The sequence below is a fragment of the Ictidomys tridecemlineatus genome, unplaced genomic scaffold (genome assembly GCF_052094955.1).
Source record: "Ictidomys tridecemlineatus isolate mIctTri1 unplaced genomic scaffold, mIctTri1.hap1 Scaffold_73, whole genome shotgun sequence".
Lineage (NCBI taxonomy): Eukaryota > Metazoa > Chordata > Mammalia > Rodentia > Sciuridae > Ictidomys > Ictidomys tridecemlineatus.
The window spans coordinates 1,087,800-1,115,676 of record NW_027525269.1 but is presented as its reverse complement, the minus strand read 5'-3'; the positions used below and the strand labels follow the sequence as shown (position 1 = coordinate 1,115,676).

Below are 27,877 nucleotides of genomic sequence, written 5' to 3'. Positions count from 1 at the left end.
GCTTCTGGAGGACAAAATGCTGGACAGTGACTCACAGATAGAAAGTATAAGGCTGATAGCCAGGAGGACCCAGGTCTCTATGAAAGAATTCATGGTCAGGTTCTTCACCACTTTTCTTCATCAGTTTTGAAATCTGTATTTTTCTTACAATTATATGGGCTGCCTTTGAAGAACTATGCCTGCAGAGGGTCCCTTCTGTGACAAGCTACGATTCACTGAGGCCAGTTTTTGTGCTGGGTAAAGGAGGTGGGGCCAGGGATGAATCCAGTGGAAAGGCCACTTTTGCATCTCCTGGAATTGGAGGGGTCAAGTGTCCTCTTTGCAGTTGGCAAAGAATCATGCACTCTTCTACTTTGACCTTTGTTTGAAAACAGGGACTTAAAGATACTGCCTTGGGTAAAGACATTGATTCTGGGGCCTGCAGCTGTACAATGAATAACTAAGAGCAGGATAAAACTTGGCATTCTTCTTTCATTCAGTATCCTTAATTAACTTAATATTTGTGACTGCTCAGCTCTGCACATAGACATGTTAATAATTTAAGGAGTGCTCATATAAAAACTAGCAATAGATTACAAATTTATCTAATCTATCTTATACCCCTTGAAGATTGAGTCCAGATTGAAGGGACATTCAACTATCAGCTTTTTAAAAAATATTATTTTTAGTTGTAGATGAACAAAACACCTTTGTTTAATTTATTTATTTCTCTGCAGTGCTGAGGGTCAAATCCAGTGCCTCACACATGACAGTCAAGTGATCTACCACTGAGCCACAACTTCAACCCCTCAAGTGTCAGCTTTTACAGTATCTTGTTTCCGAACCCCAGGGTGGTTCCCAGAAGTTCAGTCATTTTTTATTACCTTCCAGGAAAGGCAGAGCCTTATAGACAAATAAACACAGGAGTTTATTACCTCATCAGGAGCAATCATCTCATGGGACCTACACTGACCCTTTTAAAATTCCAGGTCTGGTAGATAAACATCCTGAATAATATATAAAATTTATTCCTTTCAAGTGATAAGGACTTCTCAGGAGCCACCTAACAGTGCTAGAAGTGAGATAGTGATCCTTCAGACCTCAGTTTTGACAAGACTGCTTAACAATGCTTACCTCTTCCCCACTGTCCAAATTCTGCTTCTATTTAAACCTTCAGGTCATGCCAGCACCAAGAAGACATGACTAAAAACATGAATCTCCTTGTCTTTCTGGTGTGGCTGCACTGACTAAAGTTCTTTTCTTGATTTTTACAATTAATTTTTGGATTTAGAGGGGTGGGTGAGTGGCCAGACCTGTATTTTGTACCTGGAATGGGACTCCATAATTTTTTCAATTCTTATTTTGTATAAAATTAATAATTGACTGTGTAATCAATAATGCCAATGGTTATGTGATATTATGAGAAATCCAAGTGAAGCCACTGGGATTAATCTCCTTATATGTTCCTGGAACCTAGCTGCTTTTCTTTTTGCTATTGTTGTTGTTGTTGTTATAAGTGGACACAATATCATTATTTTATGTTCCTGTGATGCTAAGGATCAAACCCAGTGTCTCACACATGGTAGATGAGCATTCTACCTCTGAGCACAGCCCCAGTCCCATAGCTGCTGTATGTACAAATCATGAGACCTTTGTAAACACAAGCTCCATCCATATATCTTTGCCCACACAGGTTCCTCTTCCTAGAATATTTTTGTGCCTCATAAAAGACTCCTGCTGAGCCTCCAAAAGCCAGCTCTTATAGCACCTATTTTGGTAGAGTCTTTCCTTACTAATCTCAAAGAGAAGGACAACTTATTCCTTGTCTGTTCTCCTCAGGACTCTATAGGCTGAGGCAGGAAGATCATGAGTTCAAAACCAGCTTCAGAAATGCAGTGAACCCCTAAGCATCATATATATATATATTTTTTTTTTTCTACTATCATTCATATATATATATATATATATATGAATGATAGTAGAAAGAACTGGTCATTACCCTATGTGCATATATGGTTACATGACTAGTGTATGTCTGCATCATGTACAACCAGAAGAATAAGAAGTTATACTCCATTTTTGTATAATGTCTCAAAATGCATTCTACTGACATGTATAACTAATTAGAAAAAATAGTGAAGTGTTGGGGATATGGCTCATTGATTAAGCACCCCTGGATTCAATCCCCAGTACCAAAATAAATAAACAAATAAATAAAAATAAATGAATAATGGCTGCACCTCAGTGGAGAATCACCTCTGGGTTCAATTCCCAGTTAAAAAAAATTCTCTCAATCTAAGAAATGAACAAACCACCAACATTACCACCAGCAAAAGCACTTATTCCTCTTAAGCAACTTCTGTGCTCTGCACACACTTCCATTGTTGTCTTCTCTACTCTTATATCACATTGCTTGTTTCCACCAGTGTTTCCCTGAACCAGACATTGAGTGTCTCAAGGGCCCAGTCTGGGTATTATCCACTATTGTGATATCCAGCAGAACGTTTTATTCCTGGCATCAAGAAAAGTTTGCTGAGTTGAATTGGGTGAGATTTCTGTGGCTCTGCATGATCCTCTCTGGGGAGTCTTTGGTGACATGGACATCATGTCTTTATTTTACTTATTTTCATAAGCTTTTCGAAGGATCAAGCCCATAGACTCACACATGCTAGGCAAGCACTCTGCCACTGAGCCACAACCTCTAATAATTTTTAATCTCCTCTTTGATGTCTTTCACAACCCATTGTTCACTCAATAGCATAATATTCACGCTCTAGGTTTTGAAATATCTTATATTTTTTATCTTATCATTGATTTCTAATTTTATTTCATTATAATCAGATAGAATGCAGGGTAGTAGCTCTACTACTTTATATTTGCTAAGAGTTGCTTTGTGGCATAATATTTCAGAGAAGGATCTGTGTTCTGCTGAGAAAAAAGTGTATTCACTCATTGGTGGATGAAATATTCTCCATATGTCTGTTAAGTCTAAGTTATTGATTGTATTTTTGAGTTCTATAATTTCTTTGTTTAGCTTTTGTTTGGAAGGTCAATCCAGTGGCAATGAGGCATGTTAAAGTCATACAAATTACTGTATGGTGGTCTATTTGACTCTTGAATTTGAGAAGAGTTTGATTGATGAGCATAGATGCTCTACTGCTTGGGGCATACATATTTATTATTTTTATGTCTTGTTGATGTATGGTTTCCTTAAGTAGTATAAAATTTTCTTTTTTATCCCTTTTGATTAACTTTGGCTTGAAGTCTATTTGATATGAGGGTAGAAACACCTACTAGTTTCCACAGTCCATGTGAGTGTGTTTTTTCCCAACCTTTCACCTTTGGTCTGTGGATGCTTTTTCCTATGAGATGAGCCTCTTGAATGCAGCATATTGTTGGGTCTTTAATTCAACCTGCCACTTTATGTCTTTTGATTGATGAGTTCAGGACATTAATATTGAAGGTTACTATTCAGACATGATTTGTATTCCCAGTCATTTTTGTATATTTTTGGTATTTAAATTGACTTGGTTTCTCTTTTGGCTTATTTTTCCTTTAGTGTAATAACTCCTTTTGCTGATTTTCATTGCTGTTTTTCATTTCCTTCTCATGGACTATTTTGCCAAGGATGTTCTGTAGTGCACTCTTTCTAGTTTTAAATTCTTTTAACTTATGTTTCTCATGGAAGATTTTTATTTCATCATCAAATCTAAAGCTTAATTTTGCTGAATATGATTCTTGGTTGGCATCCATTTCTTTCATACCTTGGCATATATTTTTCCAGGATCTTCTAGCTTTCAGGGTATAGATTGAAAAATCTGCAAAGATCGTAATTTGTTTTTCTTATATGTGATATCATTCCTTTCGTTGTGGCTTTTAAGTTTTTTTCCTTATTCTGTATGCTTGAGCTTTTCATTATAATGCATCTTGGTGTAGATTTGTTGTAATTTTGTACATTTGGTTTCCTCTAGACCTCTTGTATTTGATTTTCCGATTTATTCTTTATACTTGGGAATTTTTCTGATATTATTGAAAAGATTGTGCATTCCTTTGATTTGAATCTTTGTGCCTTCCTCTATCCCAATAAATCTTAGATTTTATCTTTTGATGTTATCCAATAATTATTGGGTGTTCTGTTTATGGATTTCTACCACTTCACTGTGTGCTCAACTTTACTTTCAAGATTGTATATTTTCTCTTCATTATCTGACATTCTGTCTTCCAAGTGATCTAATCTGATGTTTATGCTTTCTCTTAGGTTTCTGTTTGTTTGTTGACTGTTTTCTTGATTTCTGATTTTATTTTCAGAATCCCTCTTTCTTGAAGTACTCTTTTGCTACCTGTATTAGCCCCCTTATCTCTTTGTTGGTGTGATCAATGGTTGCCTGTATTTTCTCAATTAGATCATCCTTTACTTTGTAGGTCATTTTAATTATGTGTATTCTTAATTCCTTCTCTGACATTTCATTAACTACACTGTCCATGGATTCTATTATTGTAGTATTTTGGTGTGTTTGGGGCAATTTTCTCCCTTGTTTTTTCATGTTGACTATATGTCTTCCTTTCTTGCAGTGCAAATCTGAGTTATTACAGTTTCTACCCTATAATCTTATAGTTTCCCTGAAGATTACTTGTACCTCACCTTGGTTTTGGACTTCTGGCCCCCAGCGAATGAGTCATGATAATGCTACTGCAACTAAATGTGGTGGTGGCAATATTGGAGATAACTCAAGATAGCTGTGGGGTTGTGTCAAGATGGATGCAACTACTTTCAGAGATGGGGCTAAAACGTGGTCTTAACAGTGGCTTTGGGCTGCCTATTCTGAGATGCAGCTCCCTCCAAGCCCTAATTGTTCTCCCAAGGTGGAGACTACTGCATTGGGTGGGTTATGTTGATGTTTATAGGGGCTCAAGATGGAGGTGGGGTAGGCCTGAGTTCTGTTGTAGGTCTGCCAGTCAGCTGGGTGGACCTGGGATTTCTTCTACCCTTTTTTGAATGTTTTCTTGCATTTTGCACAGAAGGGTGGTAAAGGCTCACCTTGGGCTTTTCCTGATTTTTAACCTTGAATCAGCCTTTTGTCTAACCAGCCCTGCTTCCTATAGTGAAATATGTTTTTTTTTGTTCTAGGATCTGATCACCAAGACTGATCCACTGGTCTTTGCTATTAAAATGTCACTGTTACCCAGTCCCATTTTTGCAGACAAGTATGAATTTAGTTTTCTACATTCAAACTCTCTCTCTCTCTCTCTCTCTCTCTCTCTCTCTCTCTCTCTCTCTCTCTCTCATACACACACACACACACACACACACACACACACACACACACACACGTTTCTCTATTTTTCTATCTGGAAAAGCATGAATTCACAGGGATACACTTCATTTCAATCCTACTTTACAGGTCTCATGCCAATTTTCTTTCCTGAACCAGAGAGTCATTTCACCAACATTTCCTATGAAAATTGGATTTCATTGTTCTTCATGTATTTACTTATTAAACAATCTCTCTTTATACAACTAAATTCCATTTATCCTATTCTAACCCCACAAGCCCTCCTTAGCTTACCTGGGTGTTCTTTACCCTATTTAGTCAATGAGTGTTGGGGGCTGCAATCAAGTCAAGATGGCGCCTGGCAGTTTGCCAGAAGGAGTGGTTTGTGAGGCAACGCCACCAAGCCATTAAGATGGTGGGGATGACTTATTGGCGGATTGCTGTATCTAGATGATGCTAATTGAGTCAAGCTGTGTGTAATCAGTTAGGTATATATACCTCTACTGTTCAACAATAAAGCAGTTCCCGCTACCTTGGCTTCCTGCTACCTTGGGTTCCCGCTACATTGAGTTCCGGCGCAAATAAGTGTTTATGATAGGGCATCCCTCTGCTTGGAGCCCATCTCAGGTTGCTTGGGCTCTCATACTCAGGCAGGCTGTCCCTTCTGAGAGCACCTTCCCAATTGTATCTCATATTTGACTTGAAGCCACCATTATTTCCTTCTCCACCGCAAAGTGTGCCCTCACAATGCTGGACCACACCTAATGGCATTAGGAGTGAATTATTCAAGAAGGGAAGGGGATGTAGAGAGAAGGAAGAGAAGGTACAGGACAGAAGATGAAAAAATCCTGTGTAGCTCCTGATACCAGTTGAATCTCAGGAGCACTGCTATAAAAACAATTGACTATCAACCACTTTCTAATTCAATGCTAATTGTGCTTGTGATCAAATTAGGAGTTGAAGATGGACTACAAATATGTTTCTTGCTTTCCAGAATCAACAAGGGAGATAGGATGGAAGTAAGAAATCTAAGCTAGAGAGATAGTAATAACTACCTCAGTAAAGTGTTATAAATTTTGTGCTTCAAAAATGACAGAAGGCCACTATGAATATTCTTTTCCAGCAATGGGGAAACTCACAGTGGATTAACTCTATCTTACTATTTAATTTGAATTTCATAAAAAGCTTCATGTATTCACTTATTGTGATGATCAAAAGATTGAATTTTGACTTTCACTGATTGAGTACTATATATCCCCTTAAATGGGCATAGAGGCTTCAGATAAACTTCTATAAGGATATGTTTATTGACTTTCTCATTATAAAACTTATCATAACATATTTAAAAGAACACATCTTATATCAATGTCACTACAAAAGCCACCACAACCACCTTCATTTTCATTAAAAATTATTGAAAAATTTGGTGATAATTGTTGATTCTCTAATTAGAGCTCAGGAGGAGCTGCCAGTAATAACTGGCAGTGAGAGGAGAGAGCCCATTAGACCCAGAAAGGGTGAGTCTTCATGTGTGGCACTGAAGTGGGCACCTCCTTTTCATTAGAAAATACATAATACTTTGCACAGACCCTGAGCAAGGTCAGCAAGGTCCAGCATCTCTTATCATTCATCAATTGAGGAATATAGAGTCTATCTTCATTTTGAGTTTTCTTCACAAAATACATTTTTGTTCTCTGATGTTCTGGGTCCCAGGATCTGAGGACAACAATGCACAAATCATTAGGGAAGTTCAGGCTCCACTTATTATCCAATCTCTGCACACAGAATTCAGAATAATTGGCTTTTCAGATTGAAGTATTCCTTGATCGGCTAATTTCAGGGAAATCTGTAATGTATAGACAAGCACATAGAGAAGAAATGAATGAAACACCAGGAACCAAAGCAACAAAGTCAAGAAGATACATTAAGCCCAGTAATGCTCCACAAACAAAAAAAACTACTTTTAGTATCATGTTCTTTGAATTCGTCCTACTCATTCTCTAAGGTGTGTCATAATTGGATAGTAAAATTATTCATTTATCTGAAAAATTATTTCATAAACATTTATCTTGTACAAGGCCTGAGACAAGGAAGTTCTGTAAGTTCTGGTGAGGAGAGCTTCACTCAAACATCAGAACCCTGTGGTAACCACACCTCATGACTGTGTACAGGGTCTCTCCAGGAGACTTGGAGCTGAATTTACACTGTGCTCAAGTTCACAGTCCACACATACACATGGAACACTAGTCTGCATTGAGTCCATATGTTTTTTACACTTTGGTCTTCATAAAGCCATAGATTTAGAGCCCCCATGGTGTAGAACTCTAAATCTCAAAGATCGTGCAAAAGAGACTCACTGAACTATAGATCTAAAAATTAAATGATGAATGAGCATATAGTTTTCTGTCACTTGGCCCCCTCTGTTTGGAAAAACATCTTCAAATAAAACATTGTATATATGAAAAGCTACTGACCTGTGTTTCCTTACAAGTTTTGAAGGAGAAGTTCTGCATTACTTTGACAAGAGCAAGTTTTATGTTCATGAGAGCAAACCTCATGGTGATGCAGTTTCGGGGTCCATTTCCAAAGGGCATGTACACGTAAGGATTGATGCTGTCCTTGTTATTCTTACTGAACCTTGTCCCACAATAGATGAGAAGTAAGCAAAATATTAAAACCTAAACAGTTACTTATTTCAGTTTGTTCCTTAGACAATCTCAAGCAATGGTGTAAAAGATGATTTCTGGGCTGGTCATTGAAATCCAGCTGTGGCTTTGCTATGAGAATTGTTAAGCTATGGAATTTTTCTACCTTTCTATTACTTAGCCTATAGAAGTTTTTCCACCTTTCTCCCCCTTAGCCTATAGGATCTTTCCGTCTTTTTGAGATGAGATTAATGCTGTTTCAAAGGAAATCATGGTAAATTGAGACAGTAAAGAAAACAAAACACACATAAAATTTAAGGAGTATAAGAGTGAATACATAAAATAAAATGAGATAGTGGTTATGTCAGTTATGGCACATGCTTTAAAATTTGAAAACACAAACACACACACACATACACACACACACACTCATACACACAGAATAATGTGCCATATCTGAGGAGAATTCATTTTAGCATCAGAATAAACAAAATCCTGGGTGTTGAAGGCTCTTATAAAAATAATGGGGAAATACATGTATAGCCTATGCACATCCTGAAATATATTTTAAATCATCTCTGGATTGCTTATAATAAGTAATAATATTTAAATACTATATAAATACTTATTGTTTTAGACTGTTTAGGAGAAACTGACAAGAAAAAAGTTTATAAGTTAGTTGAAATTATAGATGGAAAAACCATACATAAGGCTGAGCACAGCACATGCCTGTAATCACAGCAACTTGGGAGACAGCAGGATCCCAAGTTAAAAGCCAGGTTCAGCAATTTAGTGAGGCCCCAAACAACTCAGTGAAACCCTGTCTATAATAAAATACAAAATAGGGCTACTGATGTGGCTTAGTGCTCGACCACTCATGAATTCAATTCCTGGTACCACGCAAAAAAAATCATACATGCAGAGGTTGAATGTATATATTATCAGGTGCAAGCAAAAATAAAATATGATACAATCTAGTTTAGCAAAAATATCTATCTATACATAGAAATATGTTTATGAGAACATGATCATATTATTAATTCATGGTTATTTGAAGAATTTAACAAACTAAAAATTTTCTTCTCAGAAAAAGAAACATTTTGTGAGGTGAATAAAGAGACTACACCTTGGGAGCAAATTTTTACCCCTACCACATTAGATAGAACATCAATCTCTAGAGTATATAAAGAACTAAAAAGCAAAGCACCAAAAAAACAAATAACTCAATCAATAAATGGGCCAATAACCTTAACAGACACTTCTAAAAAGATGACATACAATCAATCAACAAATATATGAAAAAATGCTCATGATCTCTAGCAATTAGAGAAATGCAGATCAAAACTATTCTAAGATATCATCTCACTCCAGTCAGAATGGCAGCTATTATGATAACAACAATAAGTGTTGGCAAGGATGTGGGAGGAAAAGTACACTCATACATTGCTGGTGGGACTGTAAATTGGTGCAGCCAATATGGAAAGCAGTATGGAAATTCCTTGGAAATCTGGGAATGGAACCACCATTTGACCAAGCTATCCCTCTTCTTGGTTTATACCTAAAAGACTTAAAAACAGCACGCTACAGAGATATAGCCACATCAGTGTTTATAGCAGCACAATTCACAATAGCTAAACTGTGGAGCCAACCTAGATGCCCTTCAGTAGATGAATGGATTAAAAATGTGGCATATATACACAATGAAGTTTTACTCAACATTAAAAGAGAATAAAATCATGGCATTTGCAGGTAAATGGATGGTGTTGGAGAAGATAATGCTAAGTTAAGTTAGCCAGTTCCCAAAAAACAAAACAAATGATGAATGTTTTCTCTGATATAAGGAGGCTGACTTGTAGTGGGGTAGGGAGGGGAAGCATGGGAAGAATAGATAAACTCTAGATAGAGCAGAGGGGTGGAAAGGAAATGGAGGGGCAGGGGATTAGCAAGGATGATGGAATGTGATGAACATTATTATCCAAAGTACAGGTATGAAGACATTAATTGATGTCAACATACTTTATATACAAACAGAGATATGAGAAATTGTTTTTATGTGTGTGTACTAAGAATTGTAATGCATTTTGTTGTCATTTATTTTTTAAAAAATCAATTTAAAATTTTAAAAAAAGAATTTAGGATAGTGAATAGACATAGTATTTGTTTTGTTCCTTGTCACAAATTCATATCATTTCGCAAGAAAGTGTTATATTTATAACAGGAAAACTGCTTAAAGTACAAAGACATATATGAAAATAATTACATAGCTACCTATATGTCATCTATGATAAGAAATACAAGGACATGCTTGGACAACCCTAGCCCAGGGTGGTTCCCTTTCCCAGAGGTCCTGTACCTTTCAAGGCGGAACTCCTCAGGCTCTGGCCAGTGCTGTGGGTCTCGATGAAGAACATAGCTTGATATCATCACCACTGTCCCCTTCCTAATGGGCACTCCATTGATTTCAACATCTTTCTTACAGATCCTCTCAAGTCTGCCAGCAATTGGGTACAACCTGAGAGTTTCATTCACCACCATGTCCAGATACTTCATCTGTATCACAGTTTCATAGGTAGCAGGTGCCTGAAGAGAAAAAAAGAGATTTTTGGAAATTTATGTTTAGAACTAACTTTAAACACAATCTACGTAGTTTTATTAAAGTGTTAGGAAGTCCCAGGAATAACACAATATAGAAGGAGAGTAATGCTTACAATTGACTAAGCACTGTAATAACAATCATGTCCATTTGACAACCATGTCCATGGCTCATTGAGAAGTGCAGAGTAGTTTTGTACATAAGAGACCTTTGGGACAATCCCAAATTCAGTGTATAATATCCTCAGCATCATCATGTACTACTTTTCCTCATGCAAGGAAAAGTAACTAATAGAATATGACAATTACACTGAGGGAAAATATGTAAAAATCACTGTTACCTTTCTCTAGAAAAGTCACATGCCTATTTCACGAAAATAGAAAAGAGGAAATAACCAATTATATATAAATTTTTTTGAATAATCCTGCTTTGAGTATATATATATATGTGTGTGTGTGTGTGTGTGTGTGTGTGTGTGTGTGTGTGTGTGTGTATGTGTGTGTGTGTGTGTATGAAACTTTAGGATAACACTACATCATGGAAAAAATATTTGGAGAATCTGGTAAGTTCCATTCCAGTACCACCAAAAGAAGTCCAAGTTTGGATGGCACCATGTCACACAATTTCAGTTCCAGAGTACATTCTAAGGAGGGCAGGAAGCCACTCTCAGCCCCACCCTCTGTTGCTGGACCAGTCTCCTGGTTGTTCTTCAGGGATTCATTGTGAGCTCTGAAGAAGAGGCTTTGTGCCCACTTCACTCCAAACCAGCCATGCCAGCCCCAGAGACCAGGTGTCTTCATATCCAATAGACTCCCTACTTAGGCAGAGGAGTAAGGACAGCTGGTACTACTTGTGACTAATGCCTGGTGTGTCATTGGAGAGGATACAAAGTAGAAGTAAAGAATTTGGCTCAGGAGTCAGAAAACCTGACTCATCCCCTAACTGCTTCTCTCAAATACATTACTAGATGTGTGGAGCAGAGCATTTTCGTCCTGCCCATCAAGCCCAGGCTCACTCAGCAGACAACCAGGCAGGAGCTCATGCCACAGCTCAGCAGAGCCAATGATCTGGACACTTGAGTGACACATGCTTACACTTCCTGGGTGTAATGATGGTAACTGGTAATGGATACAACTGAAACTACACTCTTTTAAAAATTCCTTGTAGTTTTGGGAATAGCATTTTCCCCAAAATACTGTTTTCTCCTTCATTTGTCTCTTCAAATCCTTTAAAAATAGAGGTGGTGGAAAGAATCAGTGACTATATTTTTGACAAAGCCTCCTAGGAAGTGAAAAGGAGGCAGTCTTGTTGAGGCTCAGCCTCCCCTCCTCCCTCTCCAGATAACATCTTCTCACCTTATTGGGCAAAGTCGAATCAATCTTCTGCTGCAGTTTGGTCTGGACATCGAGATGGGTGGCCAGTTCATACAAAATGAAGGAAAGAGCATTGCTAGTGGTCTCATAGCCAGCAAAAATTAAGATAATTGACTGGGCCACAAACTCCAGATCAGACAGGGCTAATAGAAGAGAAAACACAATTTAGGTAAATTCAGCAAATCCCAACATCAGAGTTTAGATAAAGAGAAATCCCATTAAACCCCACAGATCACTATGTAGGACCATGGAAAAGCAATTCAGAGTCACTCGCAGAGTGGTTTTCACTTTCATGTCTCTCTGATAGGGGAGACAAAGAAAAACTTTTTTTTATTCCTGTTTTCCTGAGGTCTATAACACTCTTGGACTTGGCTACTAACTATGCCATTCTCAGCACCACCAAAGATAGGTAATTGCAAGAGATACCATTTCTATCTAAGATACACAGTATGATCAACATGGACTTTTAGATACCTAGGCCCTGAAATAAACATGGTCTCTGTGCAAATCATGCAATTCAAGATTAAAAAAAAGAATACACACAACAAGTGTTTGAAAGGTCTACAGAGTTCAGATTTATTGATGATGGTTTTCTATGTTGTCATGAGAACATTTAATTACCAAATCTTTTATCCCAGTGAGTATGAACCCCATGAAATAGGACTATAAAGTCAAGGTTCAGGCCAGGTGCAGTGGCACACACCGGTAATCTCAGTGGGAGGCTGAGGCAAAAGGATCATGAGTTCAAAGCCAACCTCAGCAACAGGGAGGTGCTAAGCAACTCAGTTAGACCCCTGTCTCTAAATAAACTACAAAGTAGGGCTGGGGATAAGGCTTAGTGGTTGAGTGTCCCTGAGTTTAATTCCTGGTAACCCTCTCCCCTGCACCAAAAAAAGTCAAGGTTTGGAGCTTGGCTTTTTGCATTCGTAGCTACTAGCCACACGTGAATGTTTAAATTTTAAACAATTCCTCAGTGGCACTAGCCACATGTCAAGTGCTAAGAAGGCACATGTGTTTGGTGGTTATTTTATTGAAGAGTTAAACTACAGACTGTTTACTTCATCACAAAAAGCTGAATAGAATTGGGTAGATACATACAGGATAGATGGATGAATGGATGGATGGATAGATAAGTAGATAGATAGATAGATAGATAGATAGATAGATAGATAGATAGATAGATAGATAGATAGATAGATAATATGTACATGTGAACCTAAAAATATGTACACTGGGGCTGGGGTTGTGGCTTCGTGGTAGAACACTCACCTAGCACACGTGAGGTACTGGTCCTCAGCACCACATAAAAATAAAATAAAAGTATTGTGTGCATTTATAACTAAAAAATAAAAATATCTTTTAAAAAATATGTATACTGGCAGGTTGTAGTAAGCCCAGTCCTCATCTCTAGAATTAATTGGTCAACATTCAAGACTTTATTCAGTTGATTGTCATAGTACTGGGTGCCATGAATTAGAACTGCAATGGAAGTATTTGTGCATTACAGAAAAAAGCAATAAATTAGAAAAAAAAAATGAAGGAGAGAGAAAAATAGTTTATATCACTGGATGTGAGTAGATACAGAAATATTTCTTTCCTCTGTTGCATGTAGAAGTATTTCATGTTAATAATGTTGCCTACTGAGAGTATCTAAAAGCAAAAATCCACAAGATGATTAAAAATTTTGATTTCTAAATTTCATTAATTGCAAAAACAAAAACAAAAAACAAAGCTGTCATGAGAAACAGCGCAGAAACCTAGAATATCTTAAATCAGAAAGCAAGAAAATACTTACAAAATAAATGAAAAGGACACAGAATACACTATATCCTACTATAATGTGGTTACATGTCATAAAATGTACAAGACTACGAGCAAACCCTAAGAAAATCTGTGGACTGTGAATGCTAGAAGTGTGTCAATACAGGTTCCTGAACTGTGTAAATATAAGTCTCTGGTGGTAGATATGGGGAGTGAAGCAGTGTATTCAAGACTACATGGAGAACCTCTATGTTTTCAGTTCAATATTGCTATGGCCAGAATAAACAGAAGCTACTTTTAAAACAATCATAAAAAAAGATGACAAGAATAATAGAGGACTCAGGAGCCTACATGAAAGGGATTCCAGTGGACAAATATGGGAGAATTGAGCATCAAAATAAAAATAGTAAGAAAATAAGTTGAATAAAACTACCATGCTAGTGAAAGAAATACTTGTTTTTATCAGCTTCAACATTTGAACATGGCTCTAGGTGTGCTTCTCTAGAAAGTTCCTCAGGCTATTGTATATGACATCCAATCATGCACTTTCTGCAACTAGGTAGAAATACTCTTCTTCCTGGAAAATCTTCTGTACATTTCCAGAACAATCTTTCCCTCTGAGTTTCCCCATCAGTAGATGAGATAGCAACCTTGTTTACCTTTATGAGACTCCACATCTTTGGAATTCTGAGAATTTATCATAAGCTGAAGAAAATCCACCCGATGCTAGAAACAGAGAGATTTCAAAGATAGCAGGGCATTAAGAGTGCAGAACTTATCTTCCCTTCTGATACTATGAATTCTTTAAGTACAGAAGTCCAGCTGGAGTTTCCTAAGTCATCAGTGAAGAAAAGCATCCATCTACAAACTTTGAAGAGTAGGATATTTCCCTGAATGAAAACTGGCTGTGGTGTCCAATAGCTACTGGCCTTTGCTCTCACTACTTGTGAGCTCCTGTGGATTCTGAACACAGCCTCCTGGCCAGAGAGTGGTTGGCTTTGTCTCTTGTTGCATTTGTTTGCTTAGAGAGAAGTCCTGGACTTCAATATTTTGTTTTACTACCTTAATTCTTCACCAAAGATGCCACAGATTAATCTCCTACAATTGTTAGAGCTCATCATCAGATTTTTGGCAAGTTTCTTGAAAACTCCCACCATGCTTAAAGCTATGAATTTTGTACTGACCCCTGGAGGGCTCATCCTGGCTCCCTGGCATGCACACATTATTGTGTCAGGCTTCATACATGAAACAAAATCTTCACCTAAAGAACCCCATGCCTGCTCCATGAGGGGCCAGAAAGTTCCAGCTACCCTGAGGATGCCTTCTGTGGAGAGTATGTAAAGTGAGTTTTTAAAGGTTTGGAAATGCAATGATTTTTGACTATATAAAATCTGATGAAATTAAATCACCAGGAAAATAACTTTTATGTTGAAATTTTACCTATTAAATAGACGGGATATGATGAAACATTTTCCCTCTATTTAAAAAAATTATTTCAACTGATATATTAAAACATTAAAATATACATATCAACAGGTACCTGATTACTTTGATATATGTATATGCTGTTTGAAGTTTATGTCAGTTCAGACACATTTTAATTGCATTTATCATTTCCTAATGGTGGATGATTTCAAAATCTATTCAGTTCTTCGAAAAAATAAATAAGATTGACAGACCTTTAGCCATGCTAACGAAGAGAAGAAGAGAGAGAACTCAAATTACTAACATAAGGGATGAAAAAGGCAATATCACACCAGATGCTACAGAAATACAGAAGACAATTAGAAATTATTTTGAAAACCTATATTCCAATAAAATAGAAAATACTGAAGACATTGATAAATTTCTTAAGGCATATGATTTGCCCAGACTGAGTCAGGAGGATACACACAATTTGAACAGACCAATATCAGTGGATGAAATTAAAGAAGCAATCAAAAGACTACCAACCAAGAAAAGCCCAGGAACAGATGGATATACAGTGGAGTTTCACAAAACATTTAAAGAAGAATTAATACCAATGCTTTTCAAGTTATTTCAGGAAATAGAAAAAGAGGGAGCTCTTCCAAACTCATTCTATGAGGCCAACATGACCCTGATTTCGAAACCAGACAAAGATACCTCAAAGAAAGAAAACTACAGACCAATATCTCTAATGAACCTAGATGCAAAAATCCTCAATAAAATTCTGGTGAATCGGATTAAAAAACATATCAAAAAAATTGTGCACCATGATCAAGTAGGATTCATCCCTGGGATGCAAGGCTGGTTCAATATACGGAAATCAATAAATGTTATTCATCACATCAATAGACTTAAAAATAAGAACCATATGATCATCTCAATAGATGTGGAAAAAGCATTCAACAAAGTACAGCATCCCTTTATTTTTAAAACTCTAGAAAAACTAGGGATAACAAGAACATACCTCAATATTGTAAAAGCAATCTATGCTAAGCCTCAGGCTAGCATCATTCTGAATGGAGAAAAATTGAAGGCATTCCCTCTAAAATCTGGAACAAGACAGGGATGCCCTCTCTTACCACTTCTGTTAAACATAGTTCTCAAAACACTGGCCAGAGCAATCAGACAGACGAAAGAAATTAAAGGCATAAAAATAGGAAAAGAAGAACTTAAATTATCACTATTTGTGGATGACATGATTCTATACCTAGAAGACCCAAAAGGGTCTACAAAGAAACTACTAGAACTAAAAAGTGAATTCAGCAAAGTGGCAGGATATAAAATCAACACTCATAAATCAAAGGCATTTCTGTATATCAGCGACAAAACTTCTGAAACGGAAATGAGGAAAAACACTCCATTCACAATATCCTCAAAAAAAAAAAAAATACTTGGGAATCAACCTAACAAAAGAGGTGAAAGATTTATACAATGAAAACTACAGAACCCTAAAGAGAGAAGTAGAAAAGATCTTAGAAGATGGAAAAATATACCCTGTTCATGGATAGGCAGAACTAACATTATCAAAATGGTGATATTACCAAAACTTTTCTGTAGGTTTAATGCAATGCCAATAAAAATCCCAATGGCATTTCTTGTAGAAAGAGATAAAGCAATCATGAAATTCATATGGAAAAATAAAAGACCTAGAATAGCAAAAGCAATTCTAAGCAGGAAGTGTGAATCAGGCGGAATAGCAATACTAGATTTCAAACTATATTACAGAGCAATAGTGAAAAAAACAGAATGGTACTGGTACCAAAAAAAGCGAGTGGACCAATGGTATAGAAGAGAGGACACAGAGACTAATCCACAAAGTTACAACTATCTTATATTCAATAAAGGGGCTAAAGGCATGCAATGGAGGAAGAAGAGCATCTTCAACAAATGGTGTTGGGAAAACTGGAAATCCATATGCAACAAAATGAAACTAAATCCCTTTCTCTCGCCATGCACAAAAGTTAACTCAAAATGGATCAAGGAGCTTGATATCAAATCAGAGACTCTGCATCTGATACAAGAAAAAGTTTGCTCTGATCTACATATTGTGGGGTTGGGCTCCACATTCCTTAATAGGACACCCATAGCACAAGAGTAAAAACAAGAATCAACAAATGGGACTTACTTAAACTGAAAAGTTTTTTCTCAGCAAGAAAAACAATAAGAGAGGTAAATAGGGAGCCTACATCCTGGGAACAAATTTTTACTCCTCACACTTCAGATAGAGCCCTAATATCTAGAGTATGCAAAGAACTCAAAAAATTAGACAATAAATAACAAATAATCCAATCAACAAATGGGCCAAGGACCTGAACAGATACTTCTCAGAGCAAGATATACAATCAATCAACAAGTACATGAAAAAATGCTCACCATCTCTAGCAGTCAGTGAAATGGAAATCAAAACCACCCTAAGATACCATCTCACTTCAGTAAGATTGGCAGCCACTATGAAGTCAAACAACTACAAGTGCTGGCGAGGATGTGGAGAAAAGGGTACACTTGTACATTGCTGGTGGGACTGCAAATTGGTGCGGCCAATTTGGAAAGCAGTATGGAGATTCCTGGGAAAGCTGGGAATGGAACCACCATTTGACCCTGCTATTGCCCTTCTGGAACTATTCCCTGAAGACCTTCAAAGAGCATGCTACAGGGATACTGCCACATCTATGTTCATAGCAGCACAACTCACAATAGCTAGACTGTGGAACCAACCCAGATGCCTTTCAATAGATGAATGGATAAAAAAAAACGTGGCATTTATACACCATGGAATATTACGCAGCACTAAAAATGAGAAAATCATGGAATTTGCAGAAAAATGGATGGCACTAGAGCAGATTATGCTTAGTGAAGCTAGCCAATCCATAAAAAACAAATACCAAATGTCTTCTTTGATATAATGAGAACAACTATGAACAGAGCAAGGAGGAAGAGCAGGAAGAAAAGATTAACATTAAATAGAGACATGAGATGGGAGGGAAAGGGAGAGAAAAGGGAAATTGCATGGAAATGAAGGGAGACCCTCATTGCTATACAAAATTACATATAAGAGGTTGTGAAAGGAATGGGAAAATGAACAAAAAGAGAAATTATTAAAGTAGATGGGGTAGAGAGAGAACATGTGAGGGAAGGGAAGGGGGGATAGTAAGGGATAGAAAATGTAGCAGAATACAACAATTACTAATAGGGCATTATGTAAAATTGTGGATGTGTATTCAACGTGATTGTGCAATTTGCATTTGGGGTAAAATTGGGAGTTCATAACCCACTTCAATCTAATGTATGAAATACGATATGTCAAGAGTTTTGTAATGTTGGGAACAACCAATAAAAAAATTAAAAAACAATTAAAAAAATTAATAAGAACAATTTTAACATAGTGTTGCAATAAACATGGGAATGCATATCTCTCTTTGACATACTGATTTCATTTCCTGTGGTTATAACCTAGTAGTGACACTGTTAGATCATACCGTGGGTCTGTATTTGATTTCTGAGGGCCCTCCTCATAGTTTTCCATAAAGGCTGTCCTAATGTGCATTCTAGTCAACAACATACAAGGACTCCTTTTTAGAGCATTTGGGACTTTTTCTATCAGCAATATTTATGCCTTGACAAACTAAATTCCACGCCCATTATTTAATTGTAAATGCTTTCCCTCTGATTCATTATTTTTTCAGTATTTGGAAAATATAATTTTATTTATTTAAGTCTTTTTTATTAGTTCTTTTCAGTTATATGAGAGTAGAGTCCATTTTGACATAATTATAAAAGCATGGAATATATCTTACTCTATTTCAGTTCCCTCTCTAATTCATTCTTGTTTTTCAATTACTAGATGCTAAATTCTTTATTCTCCCCAAATGAAACCCTCTACTACTCCCAACCAAGAGTTCTTCATCTACCTTTTAAAAATATACAAAGAAGTATGGAAGTCATACACCCATAGGCAAATAAATTATCAAAAATGAACCTCTGTAACCACAACCAGATTTTACCTGTTGTTTCTTTTGAAGGTGACATTCTTTCATTCTCTTTATAGCTTTCTTTTAAAAATTTGTGACATGCTTTGGAAACAGAGAGATATTCATTTTCTCATAAATTGGAGTAAGGAATGAAAATATTACTGCAGGGGAAAGAAAAAACAAAGGACACTTCAGTGAAAAATGTAAAATTTACCTGGAGCAATTACATTTTCTCTACCAATTGGAAAAGTGGAAATCACAGGAGTTCCTAAAGAGGAACTATTTCTATTTGGACCACTGATTGGGCTCCAGGCCACTGGATGAGGAAGAAGATGTCATATATAGGATCACCACTATACCAGTGAGATCAGTGGCCCCTTATGCCTCTTTGGAGTGACCAAAGGAGCAAGATGAAAACCCTGACCCCTTTCCCCTTATTGTACTGGAATAGAGTGGCTTTGGATAAAACTAGGCTTTTGTCTGAAGCTGCAGTTAATCATGCTCTTCAAGAAAGAGCAGTCAGGATGGACCAACAGAGCAAGTTTTCTTCAATCACCACATAAGAAATCCAGAAGGCATTATTAGAAAGAAAATTGAAAAACTCAAAGTATGGACAAATTGATCAATATGCACCTAAATAAACACTGGATGAAAGAAGAAATATAACGTGAAATAGATAAAGTATTGAAAGGAAATAAAGAAGGTATAATATGGAATGGAGAAAAAGCCATCATTGCTCAGAGATAAATTCTCATCTATTAAATAAAAACAAAGATTGCAAATGAATGATCAAACTTTACATAATAAATCATGAAAGAAAAAGCAAATTAAACTTAAAGGAAACAGAAGAGAGAAAATATTAAGGACCAAAGTGAAAACTAATCAAATAAAAAATAAAATCAATAGAATAAATTAATTAAAACAAATGCAATTCTTTGAAAAAAAAACCAACAAAATTCACAAAATAATAGCTACTCTGACCTAGAAATAGAAAGGCTACAGTTAGTAGCATTCAAAGTGAAAACTTGGGAAATACTGACATTATAAACATAGAAAGAATTATAAAGATATTGTAACAATCAGATTACACAACAATTATACAAATTACATAAATGAAATAGACAAATTCCTAAAAAGACACAAACAACAGAAACTGACACAAAAAGAAATGCAAAATATATATTGACATACATCCTGTGATGAGATTAAATTAGGAACTTTTCTACAAAGTGAAGCTCAGGTCCAGATGTTCCAAGGACAATTCTACCAAACATTAAAAGAACTAATACCAATTCTTTACCTCTTTACAAACATTCATAGAAATATCTATTATTTTATAAATATAGAATACAGTGAACACTTGTAAAAGATCTTAAAATGCCCATGTTAGCCTAATCTTAAGACTTAACACAAAGATAATACAGGAGAACTACAAACTGATATATCTTATAATTATGGATGCAAAATCTCAACAGAATATTAGCAAATAAAATTATTTGTTGTTCTCTATTCTCTCTCTTCTCTCTTCTCTCTCTCTCTCTTTCTCTCCTTCCCACTTATCTATATCCTCAAAGTCTCTTTGTCTCTTTTCTCCTGCTACTAGCCAACATCTTTTGATTCCTCTTTTATGCTTCCTAAGATCTAATAACTCTATATCCTCATTTCCTACCTCCTTAACATCTCATCCTAAATCAGTCCCCCATTCTCTCTTTGTCCACCATTATAAACTGTAGATCTTTTTGCAACCTACTGTTTACATTGTTAATAATAATCAAACTCACCATTTCTGTCTATTGTGACAAACCTGTAAACATCTCAAAAGAAGCTATTTGGTTTAATTAAGCCTGCATAATGTTTGCATGGGGATATGTTAATATTGATCTCCTCTTTAAAGGAGAGGTCATGGAATTCTGCAGGGATACTATAAGTCTATTGGTAAAAACTGTAATACCTTAGATCTGCACTGATAAAGGGAAAGACATGCAAACAATATGAAAAAACAAGGGAAGAAAGTGCCCCCAAAAAACCGAGATACATTACTAGAACCAATGGCCAGCATAGCAGAAGAGATGTCCAAAAAGAGTTCAGGATGTATGTAATTAAAATGTTCTGTGAATTAAAGGATGATATAAGAAAGCAAACACAGGCAACAAAAGGTCATTTCAATAAAGAGTTACATAGCCAAATACAGGAAGCAAAAGTTTACTTCAATAATGAGATAGAGATTCTACCAAAAAAAGGAAAAGAAATCATTGAAATAAAAAAAACCAATAAAGCAAATTAAAAACTCCATAGAAATCATCACCATCAGATTAGATCACTTGAAAGATAGGACCTCCGACAATGAAGACTAAATATATAATCTTGAAAGTAAAGTTGACCACACAGTGAAGATGGTAAGAAACCATGAGTAGAACATTCATGAATTATGAAAAGTCCAAATGTAAGAATTATTTTGATAGAGGAAGGCATACAGTTTCAAAACAAAGAAATCAACAATTTATTCAATGAAATAATATTAGTAAATTTCCTATACCTAAATAATGAATTAGAAAATCAAATACAAAAGGCTTACAAGACACCAAGTGTACAAAATCACAACAGATTCTACACCAAGGCACATAACAATTAAAATGCCTATCATACAGAATAAAGAAAGAAATTTAAAAGCCACAAGAGAAAGGAATCAGATTACATATAGGAGAAAATGAATTAAGATCTCTGCAGATTTCTAAACCCAGACCTTCAAAGCTAGAGGGTCCTGGAATAATATATACCAAACTCTAAAAGAAGGTGGATGCCAATCAAGAATCTTATATCCAGCAAAATTAAGCTTTAGATTTCATGATGAAGTGAAAAACTTCCATAATAAACAAAAATTAAAAGAATTTACAACTAGAAAGCTTGGACTACAGAACATCCTTAGCAAAATATTCCATGAAGAAAAAATAAAAAACAACAATGAAAATCAGCAAAGAGAGGAAGTACACTAAAGGAAAAGCCAATCAAAAAAGAAACCAAGTCAAATTAAAAACCAAAAATAAAGCAAAATGACTGGAAATATAAACCACACTTCAATAATAACCCTGAATGTTAATGGCCTAAACTCATCAATCAAAAGACATAGGCTGGCAGATTGGATTTTTTAAAAAACCAACAATATGCTACCTTCAAGAGACTTATCACATAGGAAAAGACATCCACAAATTGAAGGTGAAAGGTTGGGAATAAATATACTACTCACATGTACTGTGTAAACAAGCACAGGTTTTTATCCTCATATCAAATAAAGTAGACATCAAGACAAAGTTAATTATAAGGAATAAAGAAGGATATTTTATACTGCTTAAGAAAACCATTCATCAATAAGAAATAACAATTATAAATACTTATTCCCCAAACAATGAATTATGGGATAACAAGAAAATGCCAAATGTAATAGCCATCTACATTCATCAAACTCTTCTCAAATTCAAGAGTAAAATAGACCACAATACAATAATACTGGGTGACTTTAACACAACACATTCACCACGGGGTAGATCTTCCAAACAAAAGCTAAACAAAGAAACTATAGAATTCAATAATACAATCAATATCTTAGATTTAACAGACATATAGAGAATATTTCATACATCAATGAGTGAATACACTTTCTTCTCAGCAGCACATGGATCCTTCTCTAAAATAGACCATATATTATGCCACAAAACAATTCTTAGCAAATACAAATAGAGACACTACCCTGCATGCCATCAGATTATAATGGAATGAAATTAGAAATTAATGATAAAATGAAAAACAGAAGCTACTCCAACACCTGGAGACTAAATAATATGCTACTGAATAATCAAGGGATAGCAGAAAACATCAGAGAGGAGATAAAAAAATTCTTAGAGGTAAACGAGACCACTGATACAACATCTTAAAATCTCTGTGATACTATGAAGGTCGTACTAAGAGGAAAGTTCATTGCATGGAGTTCATTTCTTTAAAGAATAAAAAGTCGATAAATAAAGGACCTAAAATTACATCTCAAAGCCCCTCCAAAAATAACAATCAACACTAAAAGTAGTAGAAGACAGGAAATAATTAAAATCAGAGCTGAAATCAATGAAACTGAAACAAAAGAAACAATTGAAAAAATTGACAAAACACAAAGTTTGTTCTTTAAAAAAATAAATAAAATTCATAAACCCTTAGCCACACTAATAAAAAGAGAGGAAAATTACTAAAATCTGTGATAAAAAGGAAATATCATGATGGACACATCTGAAATATAGAAGATAATTAAAAACTATTTAAAAAAATTTATACTCCAGTTAAATAGAAAATATCAAAGACATCAACAAATTTCTAGAGTCATGATCTATCCAAACTTAATCAAGGTAATATACACAAGTTAATTAGATCAATTTCAAGCAAGGAAATAGAAGACACCATCAAAAGCCTACATACAAAGAAAAGCTCTACCAGTCAGATTCTCACAAGACCTTCAAAGAAGACCAAAAACTAATACTCCTTAAATTATTCCATGAAATAGCAAAAGAGGAAACTTTTCCAAACTCATTAAATCACTCTGATTTCAAAACAAGCCAAAGACACATCAACAAGAGAAAATTTCAGACCAATATCTTTAATGAACATAGATGCAAAAAGTCTCAATTAAATTCTGGCAAATCCATACTACCAAAAGTGTTATACAGATTTAATGTAATCCCTATTAAAATCCCAATGACATTCTTCATAGAAATGAAAATGCAATCATAAAATTTATTTGGAAAAATATGAGACCCAGAATAGCTAGCAATACTTAAAAAGAAAGTGAAGCAGGAAGCATCACTATACCAGATCTTAAACTATACAGCAGAACTATAGAAACAAAACCAGCATGGTATCTGCACCAAAATAGACTTGCTGACCAATGGTACAGAATAGAAGACACAGAGACAAACCCACATGAATGTGGTTATATCATACTAGACAAAGGTGCCAAAAACATTAACTGGGGAAAAAAGCCTCTTCAACAAATGGTTCTGGGAAAACTGAAAATCCATATGTAGCAATGTGAAATTAAGTCCCTACCTCTCACCATGCACAAAACTTAACTCACAGTGAATCAAGGACCTAGTAATTAGGCCAGAGACCCTGCACCTAATAGAATAAAAAGTACCCCAAACTTTCATTATGTCAGATTAGATTCTGACTTCCTTAACAAGACTCTTAAAGTGCAAGAAATAAAATCAATAAACAATAAATGGGATGGATTCAAACTGAAAAGTTTCTTATCAAAAAAAAAAAGAAACAATCAATAAGGTGAAGAGAGAGCCTAAAGAATGGGAGCAAGTTTTGACAACATGCACATCATATAGAGCACTAATCTCCAGGATATATAGAGAACTCAAAAAATCTAACACAAAAAATAGCAAATAACCCTATCAAAAAATGGGCTAAGAAATTGAACAAACATTTCTCAGAAGAAGAAACACAAGTGATCAACAAATGTATAAAAAAAGTTCAATATCTCTAGTAATTAGAGAAATGCAAATCAAAACTACTCTAAGATTTCATCTCACTCCAGTCAGAATGGCAGTTATGAAGAATACAAGCAGAAATATATGTTGGTGTGAATGTGAGTGGAAAGGCATTTACATTGCTAGTGGGACTGCAACTTGGTGCAACCACTTTGGAAAGCAGTATAGAGATTCCTCAGAGAAGTTGGAGTGGAACCACAATTTGACCCAGCTATCCCACTTCTTGGTTTATACCCAAAGAACTAATAATCAGCATAATACAGTGATGCAGCCACATTAATGTTTATATCAGCTCAATTCACAATAGCTAAACTGTAGAACCAACCTAGATTTCCATCAACAGATGAATGGATAAGGAAAGTGTGGTACATATACACAATGGAATATTATTCAGCATTAAAAGAGAATAAATTCATGGAATTTTTACAAAAATGAATACAGTTGGAGAATATCATGCTAAGTGAAGTAAGCCAATCCCAAAACACAAAAAGTCGAATGTTTTCTCTCATAAGTGAATGCTGATCCATAATGGGGGGGGGGGTTATCCGAGGAATGGAGATACTTTGGATAGGGCAAGGGAAATGGAGGGGCGATGGGTGTAGTAGTGATGGTGGAATGAGATGGACATCATTACCCTAGGAACATGTATGATGACACAAATGGTGTGAATCTACTTCATGTACAAGTACAAAAAAGTGAAAAGTTGTGCTCCATTTGTGTTTTATGTAGTGGAATGCATTCTACTGTCATGTATAATTCATTAGAACAAATAAATAAATAATTTTTTTAAAAAGGAAATGAAGTACTCACGCATGCTTCAGGATGAAAGAATTTGAAAATACGATGATAAATGAAAGAAGTCAGACATGCAAAGACAAATATTGTAGGATTTGTTAATAGAAAATTCACAGTATCAGCAAATCTATAGTTAGAAAATAAATCCATGGTTGCTTAGGCTTGAGGAATACAGAGTTTATAATGAAATGGTAGTCTGGTTCTGAGTTGAAAAATGGTCACTAGTGATGGTTGAGTATATCTTCATACTGAACAATTTAATTGTATAATTAAGTGGGGTAATTAAAAGATTGTTAATTATGTATCAATAATGATCTTATTTAAATAGAGAGAGGGAACTAATAACATGGTAGTCCACATACTTATTGAGAGAAGCAAAGGGTCAAAGAAATGAAATTTTAACAGCTTCTTGACTTTCTCCACAAAGGGATCTTGTGGGTTGTTGAGAGAATCAATGTTCACTCCAAATGATGTCGCTGTGATCACATCCATACTATAGGCTCCAAAGATGCTGAATAGAGAAAGACATGGAAAGTTAAAACCAGTGGCTCTTCCCAATCCTTCCACTACACATGCAGCAAAAAGTAGGAGTAAGTTCACATACCCAGGCAAGACAAGCAGTGAGCCACACACTCACCGTTATCTGCTGGACTCTCAGATGACTCCATGATCCTTCACACTTACTATGAGGCCTTTATGAGTTGCAAATGAGTACTGCCCTTGTTCCAGGAGTGATGGGCACAGTGAGGTGAGGTAGACTCACTTCTGAACTCAAGAAGCTTACCCAAACAGGGATAAGATCCATAATCAGACATACTACAGTAGCACAAAAAGAATGTGAATGATGATAGTTTTGTTCAAACTGAGCTTCAGCAGGACAAGGGTGGAATAACTGAGTCTTCCTAGAGGGCTCAAATAAGGTGACCTTGACCTTGACAGTATTTTGTCTTCTAGTATATCCAAAGTCACAAATAGCAGCCAAACAAACCTTGGTGGATACAGGAGAGATCCTTTCTCCCCAGCTTCCCTGTCTCCACCTGGGAGAAGCTCCTTCTTGGATGAACAGTTGGAGTTGTGACTCCAAACTTGCTTTTGTCTGCTCATTGCACTAGCTCAACATTTGGAATTCAGAAGGCAGTTGGATGGGGCTCCTGGTGGAGCTTGGAATGCCAGAACTGCCCTGCTACTTACTCTTTCAAGTTTATAAACTTGCCCTTCTCTGATTCCAGTCTCATGTTATTCACCAACACATCTCCAGACTTGTTAATGATGGGGAATATCTATGCACAAAACAAAAGATCATGCATAGTTAAGTGAGGAGACTCAGTCCCCAACACTATGGCTTTCCCAGAATGAAGAAATATGAGACATTTATAATGATTCCCATTATACCTCTTCTAAAACATAAAGACAAAAAAACATTTTTTGGAAGTTCAAATTCAGAGGACTATCCGTTTGAAAGGGACTACTATCTCTCTCACTTTCTACCCATACCCAGATTAATCCTTTAAGTTTCCAATGAAAAACCTTCCTATTTTATTACCTCCTTGAATTTTCCACTAGTGAAGGTTGGAGACAGCAGTGTTCTTATTCTCTTCCACTGTTCGTCCCCAGACATGGTGATGGCTTTTTTCATAAATCCCACTAGACCAAAACTCTGGAGTCAAAGGAAAAGATATTTTGTCTACATAAATGTGGAGGTCTCCACAGTTGCAAAAGTTTGTTAAACAAGCTTTATTTAAAAAATGTTTAGTGTGTGATAGTAGAAAAAGAACACCTGGACTTAAGCCTAATGATGTGCAAGATTGACATCAAACCTACTAAAACCAGTGGGAAATGTGATAGTAGGAGCAAATGTGACTCCATTTTGTTTTATGACTTCATACTGTAAAACAACCATGCCAAGTAGAAAAGTCATGACTGGGACAAGATGTTCTTTTCCTTTTGCTATAGAAACCTTTAAGAACACAGAACTACCTAATGGGGTATTGTTTCTGTAACTAGAGTAACTGGGCTCTGTTTCTGTAACAGGGGTGACTGGGCTAACTCTGATTGGTTAGGCTTACCTCTGCTTGACTGCACTGTCCCACTTCTGTTTCCTGACTTGCTTGCACTGACTAGACGCCCTAAACAGGCTTATAAAAATGCCCTTGCAATTGTTTGGGGCTGATCAGGGGAACAGTTTTATGTTCTGGTCAGCTGCCACCAGTGTGCCTGAATAAAGGCTTGATTTGATTATATATGAGTGGTCTGGAAATCAGTTTGTGAAGCCCTGGGATGAAGCTTTAACTATAACATCCACTGCCTACTATGTCAGACATTCAATAGTATTTATTCCAAATGCCTAACCACCTAAGAGTTTGGAAGAGACACCCAGGTACCTCACATCATTTTTGGACTTTATATTCCAACCCTTGTTTAAATGTAAAATTTCCTTTGGTTGAAAGCTTTTTCCAGAGGAATAGACAGGAAGAAGACCTAAGAAGATC

General features: G+C 35.9%; 1 protein-coding gene across 1 annotated transcript; it reads right to left on the bottom strand.

Annotated features, from left to right (window-relative positions):
- Positions 1-6,535: 6,535 nt before the first annotated feature.
- LOC144374526 (cytochrome P450 3A9-like) lies at positions 6,536-27,006 on the bottom strand. The gene is made up of 7 exons (XM_078037306.1): positions 26,932-27,006; positions 26,580-26,668; positions 25,751-25,899; positions 11,846-12,021; positions 10,251-10,477; positions 7,727-7,889; positions 6,536-7,098 (listed from the first exon to the last, which is right to left on the bottom strand). Exons 1-7 carry the CDS (start codon positions 27,004-27,006, stop codon positions 7,003-7,005), a joined length of 975 nt encoding a protein of 324 aa, XP_077893432.1. The 3' UTR covers positions 6,536-7,002.
- Between the last annotated feature and the right edge of the window lie 871 nt (positions 27,007-27,877).

Bases quoted from the DNA above. Each gene is read 5' to 3' on its own strand.
- LOC144374526 (XM_078037306.1), bottom strand. From the start codon at position 27,006: ATGTCTGGGGACGAACAGTGGAAGAGAATAAGAACACTGCTGTCTCCA. The intron at 26,669-26,931 runs GTAATAAAATAG...TTTTGTGCATAG, and splicing joins CTAGTGGAAAATTCAAGGAG to ATATTCCCCATCATTAACAA. The intron at 7,890-10,250 runs GTACAGGACCTC...TTGTGGGACAAG, and splicing joins GAGGAGTTCCGCCTTGAAAG to GTTCAGTAAGAATAACAAGG.